Here is a 13,682-nt window from a genome sequence, read left to right as displayed (position 1 = left end):
CATTACTTCTCAGTTCTGGCTGTTGTTTTTCCTTTTCAGAAAGGCAACCTATCTTCTCTATCACTGTCTTGTAATAGTCACTCTTCCATGCCCTCTTCTTCCTTATTTCCCTCTTTCCTCCCACTTTATTTTCTGTCTGCCGAGACATCTTCAAACACACGACTATGTGTTCATGCAACAACTGTACCAGAAGTTATGGAGAAGTCCACTGGCTTACAGACATGCAGCTCCACAGTGAATTATCAAGTGTTACGGCAATGTCCACCTAACTGAACATCCATCTGAATAGGCTAGACAACTGTATTGTTAATGTACCTTACAAACATAAAAAGTTGATTTGGGATATAATTAATAAAGTGGTTTGGGTTTGGGGGGGTTTTGGTGTTTTGTTTGTTTGTCTGTTTGTTTGCTCTTTTATCTAATCATATTGTGGAATTGCAATGGCATCCAGCTAATTTTCGTAACACTTCCATCTTACACAGCAAATTCCCTCCCAGAGGGACCAGTGATACAACAGGACTTGAGCCCTGTGTCACAGTTTGACACGGAAGAGAATTTTCTCAGGAAGCTGGGGTCAAACCAATCAGTGTCACGTTTGGATATTGGCACCTGGAGTGACTACTGAAGGCTGGACACGCCTCTGAGAACACAGGGGGTTAAAAGCCCGAATTCCCAGGAGAACCAGGAGAACTGTCTCTTTGGTTCTGGTCATCGGAGAGTGCAGACCCTCCCCTGCCCAGCCACTGGCTGGGTGGGGTGGGGAAGCCATGTGGCCTGGGGACGTAGGCCAGGGGGTGAAGGGTCTGGAACCGAGCCAGGCCAGCTCCTGCGGACAGAAGGGTGGAGGATGTCTGAGATGTCTTTGTTATCCCCCCAACCTAGAGGGAAAAGAGATAGAGAGCCAGCAGACACCTGGAAGTTTGCCGGCAGAGGAGAAGAAGGGGGGGAAGGTGCCCAGCGTGGGAGATGGAGTCCTGGGCCAAGATTTCAGCCATCCGAGGAGTGAGTCCAGGACTTTTAACCCTTTCCTGGGAAATGAAGGCTTTGTGAAATATTACTCCTCCTTGATTTGAAGGAAAGAGAGACAGCCTGGGACCTGAGATGTTTGGAAAAGAAGGCTGAGGGGAGATGATGGAGTGGCTTTTGGCTGGACTTTTCTTGCTAGCCATAGACTGAACCAATTTCTCCTCCAAGAGAGACTGCATTTTAGGGGGTTGCATGGTGAGCCAAGAGACCTGCTTCAGCAACTACCAGTACAGGAATGGAGTGAACAGAGAAAAGCTGAGGAGGGTGTGATGATGCCCTCTGTCTTCAGGAAGATAAGATCTCTGTTTTCACCCTCGGCCCCAGGGGAGGAAGAAAATGGGCTGTGGTCCCAAAATGAGACACCGGACTCTTGTTCCTGTTGGTCCTTAAAGAAGCCCTATAAGCAGTCTCTGTCCATGCATGGTGGTGAGAGCACTGTGACATGGAGAGGAGAGTGTCACACTGTCAGATTCTCTCCGGGTGGTGCCATGTGTGACATGGAAACCCAAGAGGTGGCAATTGTGTTTCTTGGGGGGGTCTATGGCACAGGAGAGACTCCTCTCTTCCCTGAGGACTTAGTATTGATTATACTGAAGGGTGAATACTTGATTAAGGGTCCAAGTTGTGTCTCACTGTGGTTTGTTGGATTTAGGTGGGGGGAGAAGGAATATTTTGGAAGGTTTTCATTTTGGATTTAGTGTGTGTTTGTTTTGGGTTTTTTTTCCCTTTTATCATAGTAGTAGTTTAATAAAGTTTTTCTCCCTTTGTTAATAAGCTTGGGCCTGCTCTGCTCTGTCCCAGATTGCATCTCACAGCATTCATTTGGGAAGGTGCATTTTCATGGGGGCACTGGCATTGTGCCAGCATCAAACCGTGACACCCTGCTTACAGTAAAAATATAGTTTTGAGAAAGTTTCTCTCAGCCTGCAAGAAAATACTCATCATTAAATAAAATGTACTATTCATTTGCAAGCAGCTACTCTGTACCATCAGCTGTCTAGCACTGCATGGCTGAGTAAAGCCTGTGCATGAAGATAAGTCATTGATAGCACTACTTTTCTGGGAAGAGTCAGGCTTCTTCATGTAGGTATCTGTGATATTATTAGCCTGTGTGAAAAATTACTCCTTTAACACATTAAGTGATGGCAAAAACTAAGCTTATTTTAATTACTTTTTTTTTCAGTTTTCATGTTAATTTTTAGTGTATAAGTAATTTCTTCATTGTTTCAGCATAGCGGTATAGCACCCTGAAACCCTTCTTCTGCCACTTGTATCTGTTTACATGTTTGTAGCCAAGAGATATACCAAAGATATATGGCTCCTAGCTGTATACATTACTACAAACATTGATTTAGCTCTGCTTAATTAATAAAAATGACTAATCATTCATTTTCTGGTCCAGTAATCAAATATATTTCTTTGTTGAAAGCCTCTTCTTACAATTGCTACCTGTTTTAAAAAGATCTATAAGTGACAATACTGAAATTTCCTCAATCTAAGAGAATTTTCCCATTTTAGGAAAACTTTTCAGGTCAGTGGGATTCCAGCAAGGGTCAGAGGGTAAGTAGAACTCATCCCAAAGTAATACTGGTGTAAATATTTAAGTGTCTGTGACACTCTCACTTTCAAGATGGAGAGTGAGATTATTTGCCAAAAGACTTACTCATCAAATCGGCAGGGTGAAGAGGTGATTTGAAATTAATATATGCAATATACAATGCAATTTGTTGCATTGTTTGTTGCACTGCTTATGAAATAACATTTTTCATCATGCCTTCAATCTTTATATTCTGTCTAAATTCCGTTACCTCTGAGATGGATACAAAAGGATAATGCTGAACCAAAATAACTGGATCATTTAAACTTAAATCCATGACTTATGGTTATCAGTGAAAAAATAAGCACAACAATCAGCTGGATTGTGTAAATGTGTTGTTCTAATAGCAATTTTTATTAGCTCTGATTTGGACCAAAAGTGGAAGGCAACTTGGAGGAATTATGGGAATGTAGTTCAGTTAGTCAGATCAGAAAGATCCTAAGCATATCATGAATTGGCTCAAATGGTATTTACCTTCATTTCACAGCGGTTGCACAGATTAGACCTGGATAGTTTTTGAATGTTTCATTCACACAGAAGAGCAATTTCAAGGTCCTTAACCAAAATTTGTGAGAGCATTGTTCATATAAAGTATCTGGGCATACACAAGAGAATTTAATATTCCAGACTGTTCTGTTCTACAGTTGACATGAGCCAAGGTCTCCTTTGCCTGATCTTGATGGGCTGCTCAGGTAAATGATAAAGATCTAATGAATAAGAGTAAAAACAAATAGCTAACAGATGTACAGACACTATCCACTCTATTAATTAATGCTGCTGTACATTATGTGGAACTAATGCAAATTATTGTGTGCAGAATGTTTACAGATTGGGATTGTGTTTAGCAACTTGGTGAGAACCTCAGTGGAAGTTTTTCCAATATAGTCAAAAAATGCTGTGAAGGAACTTGCAAAGTACAATCACTGTGGCATTTCTTCATGACCTTTAGGTTCTAATTATTTCTCCTTGTTTAAAATTTTTTTTTGCAGTTTGAGTCAATTAAAGCTGCATTTTATCATTACTTTTAAACAGGTAAGACAATGCTGATTTTTTCTACAGTTCAATATTATAACCCCAGAAAAATAGTATTACTGATGAAATGGTTTTCAGTCTCAAAAGACTTATTAAATTAAGTATTTCTAAAATTAGACATCTAAATTGTGACACTTTAAAAAGTCTCACTCTAGTGCCAATATGTCCTTCAGAGTATGTCAAGTTTTTCAGAGAGCTACAATTTCTTTTTTCATCCACTTCTTGAAAAAGAGGATTTTTTGAATATTACATATTCAAATATTACAGTCACTTGTTTATTTTGGTATTCAAGTGGGTTTAGACTCAAAGTAACATTTAAAGGAAACTCAGTGGTGAGTTGCAAATTGCAACTGAAATGAGTCTTGTATAGCTGATAGTTTAGTAAACTACCAGTTGTCTCTCTCACATAGTTACTATGAATGCTGGAATAAAAACCTTCTCAATTTTTTTTTCATCATGCAAAAATAAATTAAAGCAAATCTGTTGTTGATTTTGGCCAGTGTTTAGCAATTTGCTGTATTCAGCTCCAACTCTTGTGCTGATTCTTAAGGTGAAGTAAAGAGAAATATTAGTAGTTAAAAGAGGAACAGTGGGAAAGGAGGTGTACTTCACCTGAAGCCCAGAACTTAGGTGTGGTATGCACAAGACAATGAGAAGTATAGAATCACTTAAAAATTTGGTGTAAACTTGTGTTTGTACCACACTAATGGTATCATATGTGATACCATCGTATTCAGCTGCTGTGTTTAAGCAGTTCCATTTTTAATGCCTTTGCTAAAAAATATTTTCACATCCAATAACCAAAGCCAATCCTACTTGCTGTTTAAGGGAGTCAAAGTCTTCTTTAACAAGCTCTCAAGTGTGAAAATAATTTTTTTTCATTCTCAGCATAAAAATAGATGCATCTGCTTGGTAGTATTCACGAACAAGTTGTAAGCAGAAAAAAAAAGGCATTTTTATCTTCACTCCATATTGTGTATCAATTATGGAATTAAGTTTGAACATTAAAACTACCTCCCAGCCATTTGTATTAAATACAGTATTTTAATATTTATTATTTTGGTTCTTGAAGCAGCTAGTTTATTGGAGACTTCCACTCTGAATTCAGGGTTTCACAGTATTACTGGACTACTGTGAACTGAAATAAAAGCAAACAAATTCTGTGGTAATAATCTGCTACAATATCAAATCAGCTGCAGTGTTTGTAACTCCACGTGATCTCTGGTAAAGCAGTGTGTTACATTTTTATTCAACATAGCCAGGAACTCCTGAAGCCTTTGCCAGGATTGTAGAAGGGAGCAGCCGCTTGAGGTTTGGGCTGCCTGCAATCATGTAATTAGCTTAACTGAATACCAGAAGTTCTGAGAAGAGGTTATTTATGAACTAATTGACAGCCTGCACTGGTTTACCATAGGAAAGAGAAAAAGATAACCTAACAGGAGAAAAAGCCATCCTTTAAATGGAACTCTTAGAGCAATTAAATGATTTGGTTTGCCTGTTTCCAGTATTCTTGAATTCATGGTTCCCTTGCTGGGGCAAATTTAACCACTGTCTACTGAGGAAATGTTTGGGGTTTTTTAAAATTCTTTTGTGTCAGCATCCAAGCTTTCCTCATACTTCTTGCTTAACAGTTCTACATTCTGGTTTTAAATATGATAAACAGCTTTTCATACCTAATTGAACAATTGTTCTCATCAAATACCCTCCTCAAATATCTGTCAGTATGTTTAATATAAGAGATTTCAAAATGTTTGTAATCAGGGCCAGTTCAGGGTCCTAAACAGATTTTAACGTTGCTCTTCCAATACTTCTTTTATTCTGATTTGTTGTCCATATAAAAAGGGTAGTGACATATTATTTCCTGTCAGGGCAGTTCTGAAAATAGGTAAAACAAGATCTATGAGCATTCAAATAAAAGGATATTTGTGGGTAAATCTATGGTATTTATTAGCATATATAATAATTTATAAAAACTATTCTTTAAATGCTTTTAGAGTCTTGGGTACTAATACTTTAGTATTAATAGGTCTCATTTGCAGTTTTCAAATAAAAAAACAACAAAGCTCTTGTTTTCATGTAGCTATTTTCAGTAACTTGGATCTGGTATACATTCTTGCATACCTAACACCTCTTGTCTTGTAATTTCTTTGATTGTTGAGGTCATCATAAGCATAAATTGAACCATAAGTAATAAGAATTAATGCTGAGTAAGTACAATCAATCTATAGTTAAAGAGCTTAAAATAGCCTACTATACCTTCTAGTAGCTGTTATAAGCATTTCTCAGGAACTTCCTCTGAGCTGCTCCTCAGCTGAGCCCAAGGTGAACCCCTTTTTTGATGCAATCACTTGGTCAAAAATGAACAGCTAAAATGAAAGTAATTTTTCAAGAGAGGACATGATTGCTGTGTGAGAAGCTTTGGTTAACTAATCTGAAATATTTCAATTAGACACATTCTCAACACTCCTAGATTTTTCAAATAATAAAAATAACTTTTCTGGATATTTTTCTTAGTGTCCACTTACTAAGGAGATTAATGTTTACCTGTGTTAGGAAAGAAATTGCTTTCCTGCCAGTTCCATGTTCCCCTTCATACTCTTTCCCTGTCCCAAGGAAAGTAGAGTTGCAGAGTTGTTTGTTTGTTTTGTTTTTTTTTAATTCGAACCCATGAATGACTTTTACATATTTAAGCAATTGTTTGTGCATTATAGGACCCTCCCAGAACCTGCATGTAGTTATGCACCCATTCACACAGCTTCTTGAGTAGTGACTACACACAGAGCAGTAAGAGCATCCCTCTTTTATAGAGAAGACTTGTGTTCCATTCTCTTAAGGTTTGAGGTCTTCTGTGTTGCTCCCTGCTCATTTTCTCCAGCATTTCTCCAGTCTGTTCATTAATGGTGGTGAGATAGATATGTCTGTAGAAAGATATAGATGTTGGCAGGACAGAAGGGAATTATATAAATTAGACCTATTTAATTTTCAGTGATCACAGAACCTTCTGAAGAAACCAGTGATCTCCTCTGTGACTGCAGCTGTAGGTTCTCATAAGCTCTTCCCCAGCTTTAATGGAAGTGAGGGAATTCCGTTTCCTGTCTCTCAGATAGATATAATGGCAACATCCCTTAATAGCTTTCTGACTCATATGAACAAAACTAGGAGGGATGAAGATGGATTTATATGCATTGTCTCCTTCATTTTGAAAAATTTTAGCTTCTGTTCCTTGCTGAAACACCTTACTGCACTGAAATTGAATTATCTATTTAATCAAAAATATTGGGCCAAAATATTGACAGATTTTTGAGGAGAGCTGACACATATCAGTGCTTGCCACAGTTAGTAAGTTTAGCAGCTGCTCTAGGGAAACTGAACAGCTAGAATTGGCACTAGGGATGGTATAGAATTTTTTTCAGCTCATACTGCAGAGGATTTTGAGCAATTCACTGTCGCCTCTCAGTTTGCTCTCCCTAATAAAAAAGCTTTGGTAAGTTTCCTTTGATACAATGCTGTTTGTAAGGAGCAATCAATAAAACATGTCCAAAGCTGGTCGATAGGGTGAGTAGCATGGAAATTAGAGTAGGTTGATACAGAGGGAAGTAGAAGAAGGAATGATAGTTACGGAACCAGAACTCTTGAGTCTGGTACAGTGGAAAATGGCAAACCAGAAAGGTGTGCAAAAATGGTGTAATTATTTACACCAGAGCTCCAGGCTAGGAAGATGACAGCAGCTGTGTTTTGAGTTGACTTGAAAATTGAGCCATTTCTGTTGAGGAGACTAGAACTGAAAGGATTAGTGTCAAGAGGGAAGATTATAATGGGGTTTATATGCTGCTACTGTGTTAGTCAACAAGATGAAAACAACACCATGCTAAGAAGCTTGGGGACAATGAGATTGATTTTGTTTTCTCCATTTTAAAATTGTATTTTCAACAACATACCCAGTCTTTTCTTTACTGGCTGTGTGACCTTTAGAGGTTTTTACTCTTGATTATTTCCTTTCTTGTGGTTGCTTTTAATATATAGTAGAATATTCAGTCAATGTAGTAAATCTCTTTCTTTATGTGTTTGGAAACAATGCACATTATTTATTTTCCAAACTACATAATAGTTTATGAGAATGAGGACCTACTACTGTGATTGCTGCTTTTCCTGCTCCATTAACCCACAAAAAGCTCAATTTCTAATGAAATCTAAATCTATTTGAAAGCCAATGAATATCTAATATTAATTCATTTTGTAGCATTCTTAAATAAGATATGATATATAATCTTTGGCTCAGTATATGCATGATTCCTACAGAAGAAGACTGCAAAATATTTCTGGGAAATTATTGTGAGGGATTGTTTGTGGAATTTTTTTATTAACTAGCCCTAATCAGTTCCATTAATCTTTATGTGTAGGTAGACACTTTCATAAAATAACATGACTGGCTTATTTTTTACTATTCAAATAATTTATGTTTTATTTCACTCTAGCCTTCTGTCAAATATTGTTTGGGTTTTTAAAATGTATTTTGGTTCAAAATTCAGACATTTAACTTATTCATTAATATTTTTGAAGAAGATGCATTCTCCTCTTGACGGTACTGCAGAGAAATAGGAACTCCTAGGCTAATGCTAACATATGTCCTGAAATTATTTGTTTAGTGAGTGTAGGGACTCACTAAACAAACTTATTCTTTTATATGTTTTGAGTAAATCCTGACTCAACTAATTTTCTGTTTTTCCATGTATAGAATTCCAATATCAAGTTCATGAGACCTTGTGTATGGAAATTGCAAACAAGGACTTTTATGCTAAAATTTTTATTATCATTAGTGTCTGTGGGCAATCCAACATACATTAGTATAAATAGCTATCCTTTGCTCTTTTGGAAATATGATAAAAGTTTGAGTGGCATCAGCTTTAAAGGGTGCATGTTAAATGGCATACATAAAAAAGTCCAAACACTTTTTTTTTTTTTCAAATGCAAATTAAAATGGAAAGGGAAGTAATCTTAGAAGAACTTCTTTCTGAGCTTGTATCCACACTCTATTTAAGATAAATTCAGGCGTGAATTTACCTTAAAGGATACAAAATCCAGGCTGCTTCCTTCTTAAACTGATAAGATTTACTGTGGCTAAATCAATGCTGATTTTTTTTTCTCGGAAAAGAGAAGCAAAGACAGTTGGTTAGTATAACACAAGTTAGGCTTACAAATGCCAGTCATATGATGTTTTTTTTGCTTGCCCATATAAATTTTTTACCACAGGGAATAAATGACTGACACATCACCCCCTGCCATTGTAACAACTGTCACACAACACCATTATTTTTCAAACATTAGTGGCACCCCTCCAACTGGCCATAAGGTTGCAGACACATATTTTAATCATTACTTTGCCTGTTGCAGGAAGCTAAAGTCACACCATTTAATGTGTTCTCATGATAAATTTCACTTTCTTTTATAATAAAATGGAAGTTAATGAAGCCCAGCACAATTGTGGTGAATTAGACAGCAGTAGAAGAAGGCAAGAGAATACCCACTTATTGGCGTTATCAATGTCATCTTAAATGCATCAACTTTTAAACTAACTCATATTCAATTATTAAAAAAGGACCATGGGAGTGTTCTGTTGGCTTAGTAAGAAAGTAGATTATAACGGTTCATTAGTTATTAATTAATTGGCTATCTCACTGCTTAATGTCTTTACATTTAACAAATACTTCTGTGCCCAGTGTCTTACTTCCATCCATTCTGGTTTTCATCAACATGTAAAATTTGACATTTTATTTCTTCTGTCCACACATAAAAGGAAGGGTCAGCTGGTCATGTTTTATCAATTTTTATTGAGATCTTCTACAACATAAATTATTTATGTAATTAGTAAATAATTTTTCTGTATGAATTTAGCCATAAGAGTAATATACATCTCTGGTTTTTTACTGTAGATTAAATTTAGGTGTTAATCCTGTCTTGAGCAAACCACAGGTTTCCTGAATAGCAACTTGTGGGAAAGGTCTGGGGAAAATGGACCCCACAAGAAAAAACAAGTGGCTGTGACGAAAGTGCCTATTATATAATTTGTTTGACAAGAATGATTCAGAGGCAAACCTGCTTATTCTTCCATAAATCATTGCTTTACTGTAATTTTTACTCACTGCAATTAGAAGTACATATTCTTGCTGCTGTTCCTATTCGCAAGCAACATATTATTGCTCATATATTAAATTTAAAAAAAGAAGCATGTATAGCATGCATATTCAGGAATGTAATGTCTTGCTTTCATGCACCCATTTCATTACCAGAACACCTACTGATTTTTTTAAGGCAGATTTTTTTGGGGGGTAGGGGGCATACAAGACTACAGTCACTCCTATATGTGTGACCATATAAACATCTTCAGGACAATGTGACACTGTAGCAACTAGGACTGTAGATATACTTTTGGGGGTTTTTTTGTTGTTTTTTTTTAACTAGTTGATTTTTTTAATACCATGGACAGCTGTGAACAGAAGTAGAATTGTGCTGCACCAAGGTCTATATTTGTTAGTTTTCATAGGTGGAGATCCATGCCCGTATGTAGATGATTGAGAAGGGAGGAGAGAAGAAACAGCTTGAACCTAGGGCTACCTGTGATTCAATACATACTATAAAATAGTACTTTGTTTTTAAAACCAAGCAAACAGAAAACTCAATATGTTGATGACTGTACGTGTCTCTCACAAAATTATTGTAATGTGCTATCTGAATACTACCTTTCAGCACATAACTATGATTTGCCCTATATATAAACAAATAAATGTTTAATATCAAAAGCTTCTCTCAAAAAAGGTTTTCCTCATTACATTTTACTCCTGCTTATCCTACCAAAGTTATATAAATAGAGGGGAGTGGAGGGGTGGTTTAAAGAAAACATAGAGAACTGAGAGGGTAGGTGAAGCAATGATGAGTCTCCAGGGTTGGCAACTTTAGTTACAGGGTCTGTTCCAGCAGCTGGAATAGATTGTCTGACCATAGTCACAGAGTGAGTATTGTATTTCCCACTGCTGAAAAAGGCAGTCACTTTCTCACCTTCCCTCCCAACCAAAGAGCCCTGTTGCTTCCTTTAGCTCACCCCAAGAGACCTGATTCAATAAAGTATTTTGTCTGAAAATTAATCTAGCAACAAAAAAAATATGGTTGGTATTTCAGCTGGGTTTGCGAATTGAATTCACCTACAAACATGTGAGATGCACAGAGAAAATGACAGGAAGAAATGTTTCCAAGACAGACGGTAAAAAATCCCACATGTTCCTCCAACTCTAGAGCCCCAAAATATAACATAAAAAGTACTAAAAATATTGGATTTTTAACACTGTGCACATACACACACACACACACACACACACACATAAAATCTTGCCTAACATGAAATAAAATACATTCAGAATAAGAGATAATTTAATGGGGAAAGGACCAGAAAGAAGAATCAGAGAGTGTCAAAAGTTTAGCATTATGCTAAGTAGGTTATTTCTATAGAGTTTCTCTCTACTCATTTGTGAGTACAAAGTTTCTCTAGAAGTCAGTTCCAAGCAAGAATCTAATTTTAGGGATTTTGATTCACCTCAGGAGGAATTTGACCTCTTCCTCTATTATAAATGTTGAAGAGACTGAGAGACAAACCTTAGGCTAATGTTTGCCTTTGTATTTGCCTTCAACAAAGTACAAATCAAAATCTAATGAGAAATGCTAAGAATTAAATTATTTTGGTTCAAAATTCTGCTCTGGTAATTTTAAGTGGATTCTAGATTTCAGAAAATTATTCAGAAACCTAATAATGTGGAAAATAGTTGTATGTAGTAGAAGAAACTTATATCCCTTGGCATTGATTTCCTTTCCTCCCAATATACACACATTTCCCTGGAGGACAATTCAGGAGTGTTTATAAGGAGGCAAAACACTATTAGCAACTGGAAAACAAAAAGAGTAATTTCAGCCACTAAACACAAAAATATCTGAAATTACATCTGTTCTAGGGCTGCATTTGACCTAAAACATCCTAAATTCCAGGAGGACTTTTTTTTCCATTTTATATTCCAATTTCCTCAAATTTTACTGTTATTCTCAAATGAGATTGAGTGGATCACTAATATAACTCCTGTACATTGATACAACTCCTGTGTCTCTTTTTCCTTTACTGCCATTTTGCCTACATTTTAATACCTCAGGCCTTTGTGCTGTAATACATCTCCTGATAATCCACTGAATATGTTTGTATAACAATACAGCATGGTACAGTTTTATCAAAAATTATTCAGCTTGTGAACAAACTGTATCAAAAACAAATTGTGAATTGACATATCAACTGACCCTGCACATTTTGTAAACCTGAAAGATTTAATGATAGAATTCATATCTGTGTGAGTTTTGAACCTTCTTCCTCAAAAACTGAGTATGCAGCTCTTTCTAGCTCAAAATACATATCATCCTTTGTGACTTGTAACCTGGACACATCTCAGAGTTCCTAGCATCCATATGGGTTAGATTACTAAATCTGATTTTTTTTTTTTTTATGTAGGAATCTCTACTCTACAATTGTATTCAGTAACTATGATGAAAGAAGAAACTTCAACACTTATTTAAAACAAGTAAAGTAATGCGTAATTCTAAAGCTAGAACTGCAGAATTAAACATTTAAAAATACATTTTCCAATCAAGTTGCAGGATTAGTTTATATGCTTTTATATTAGATTATTCGTTTATATGTATATTACAGTTGGTTTCTAAGGGACTTTGGCAGACAGGACAAAGAAATTAATTAGTATATCTGACAATACAGAAAAGAGAATAAGACAAAAGAGAAAACAATGTTAAATTTATATTTGAAGACAAGGCTGAAGTTTTTTTTTCCTCTTCCATTATTATGCTTTCTACAGAAATAGTAGGAAGTAGGACTTTCCTGCTTTTCCTCAAAAGTAGGAAAACTTTTGGTTAGCTGATTTGTCACTTTTGCACGCTTTATAAGACATGCTCTACATTAAAATTGCAATGATTATTTTTTAATACCTGCATTGCTTTATCACTGCATGACCAAGTTCTAAATTAGCTCCTTGCTTTTGCAAACACATAGACATAAGTTTGCACTTGTGAGTAATTCTCTGCCTCTTGACTGCACTCAATTGTGTGAGTAGTTTTGTGTATATGCACAAATATTTGCAAATCAGAGCTGTAGAAATGTACCTAGAGTTATATTTGAACAAAAGAAATTAACTTTTTTTTGCCTAAATAGTATTTTCCTTGCACATAGGACAAGAGGGAATGGCTGTAAACTGCAAGAGAGTGGGTTTAGATTGGATATTAGAAAGAAATTCTACTTACTGTGAGGGTGGTGAGGCACCGGAACAGGTTGCCCAGAAAAGTTGGAAGTGTTCAAGGCCAAGCTGGATGGGGCTTCCAGCAACTTGGCCTAGTGGAAGGTGTTCCTGCCTGTGGCAGGGAGCTTGGAACCTGAAGGTCTTTATGGACGCTTCCAACCCAAATAATCCGGTGATTCTGACAAAAGCTATTTTGTAGTCATTGAAAATTTTTTAACTTTTTCTAATTTGGCATTTTTGGTTGGAAGAAAGTAATCAAGACTTGATTGTCTAACAGAAAACTCCTGTATTATGTTTGCATTTAAAATTATGTCCTGAACAATCAATATTTTTGAACTTATGATTCCATTTTTATTTAAAACCTCAAAATATTTAATTTATTTCTAAAAAATCTATCTAGTTCTTTTTTTAACATGAAATTTCAAAGACATAAGCAACTTTTCAGCCAAAATATTTTTCATTGTGTCTGCATATGTGATTCTTTCTTAATGAGAGACAAAGCTTCTAATAGAAGTTACCATTGTATTAATTGGCATTATTCCACTGTATTAGGTAAAGATCAAAAAATCTTATGTGATCCTGGCAAAAGTGTCACAACCCCCATGGTATTATTATTTAAAAAAAAAAAATCCAAAGAAGAAAAAAGAAATTACTTCAATAGTCTCTTAATTTTTTAGAAATCTTAAGATTTT

General features: G+C 35.9%; 1 protein-coding gene across 8 annotated transcripts in view; it reads left to right on the top strand.

Moving 5' to 3' along the window:
• Positions 1-13,682, top strand: part of PACRG (parkin coregulated) — a 228,822-nt gene that overhangs the window by 190,535 nt on the left and 24,605 nt on the right. The window contains exons 6-7 of one of the 8 annotated variants that reach the window (XM_041714805.2): positions 2,545-2,586; positions 3,613-3,655. The exons of 6 other annotated variants lie outside the window; for them this stretch is intronic. In XM_041714805.2, the coding sequence (XP_041570739.1) occupies positions 2,545-2,586; positions 3,613-3,617 (47 nt within the window). In that variant the 3' untranslated portion in view covers positions 3,618-3,655. Of the gene's footprint in view, positions 1-2,544; positions 2,610-3,612; positions 3,656-13,682 lie in introns of those variants that run through there. One more of the 8 variants, XM_072926060.1, reaches the window with a different exon arrangement.

This window comes from Taeniopygia guttata, chromosome 3 (genome assembly GCF_048771995.1).
Source record: "Taeniopygia guttata chromosome 3, bTaeGut7.mat, whole genome shotgun sequence".
Lineage (NCBI taxonomy): Eukaryota > Metazoa > Chordata > Aves > Passeriformes > Estrildidae > Taeniopygia > Taeniopygia guttata.
The sequence above is the reverse complement of the archived record's forward strand: the minus strand, read 5'-3'. Positions and strand labels throughout refer to the sequence as shown.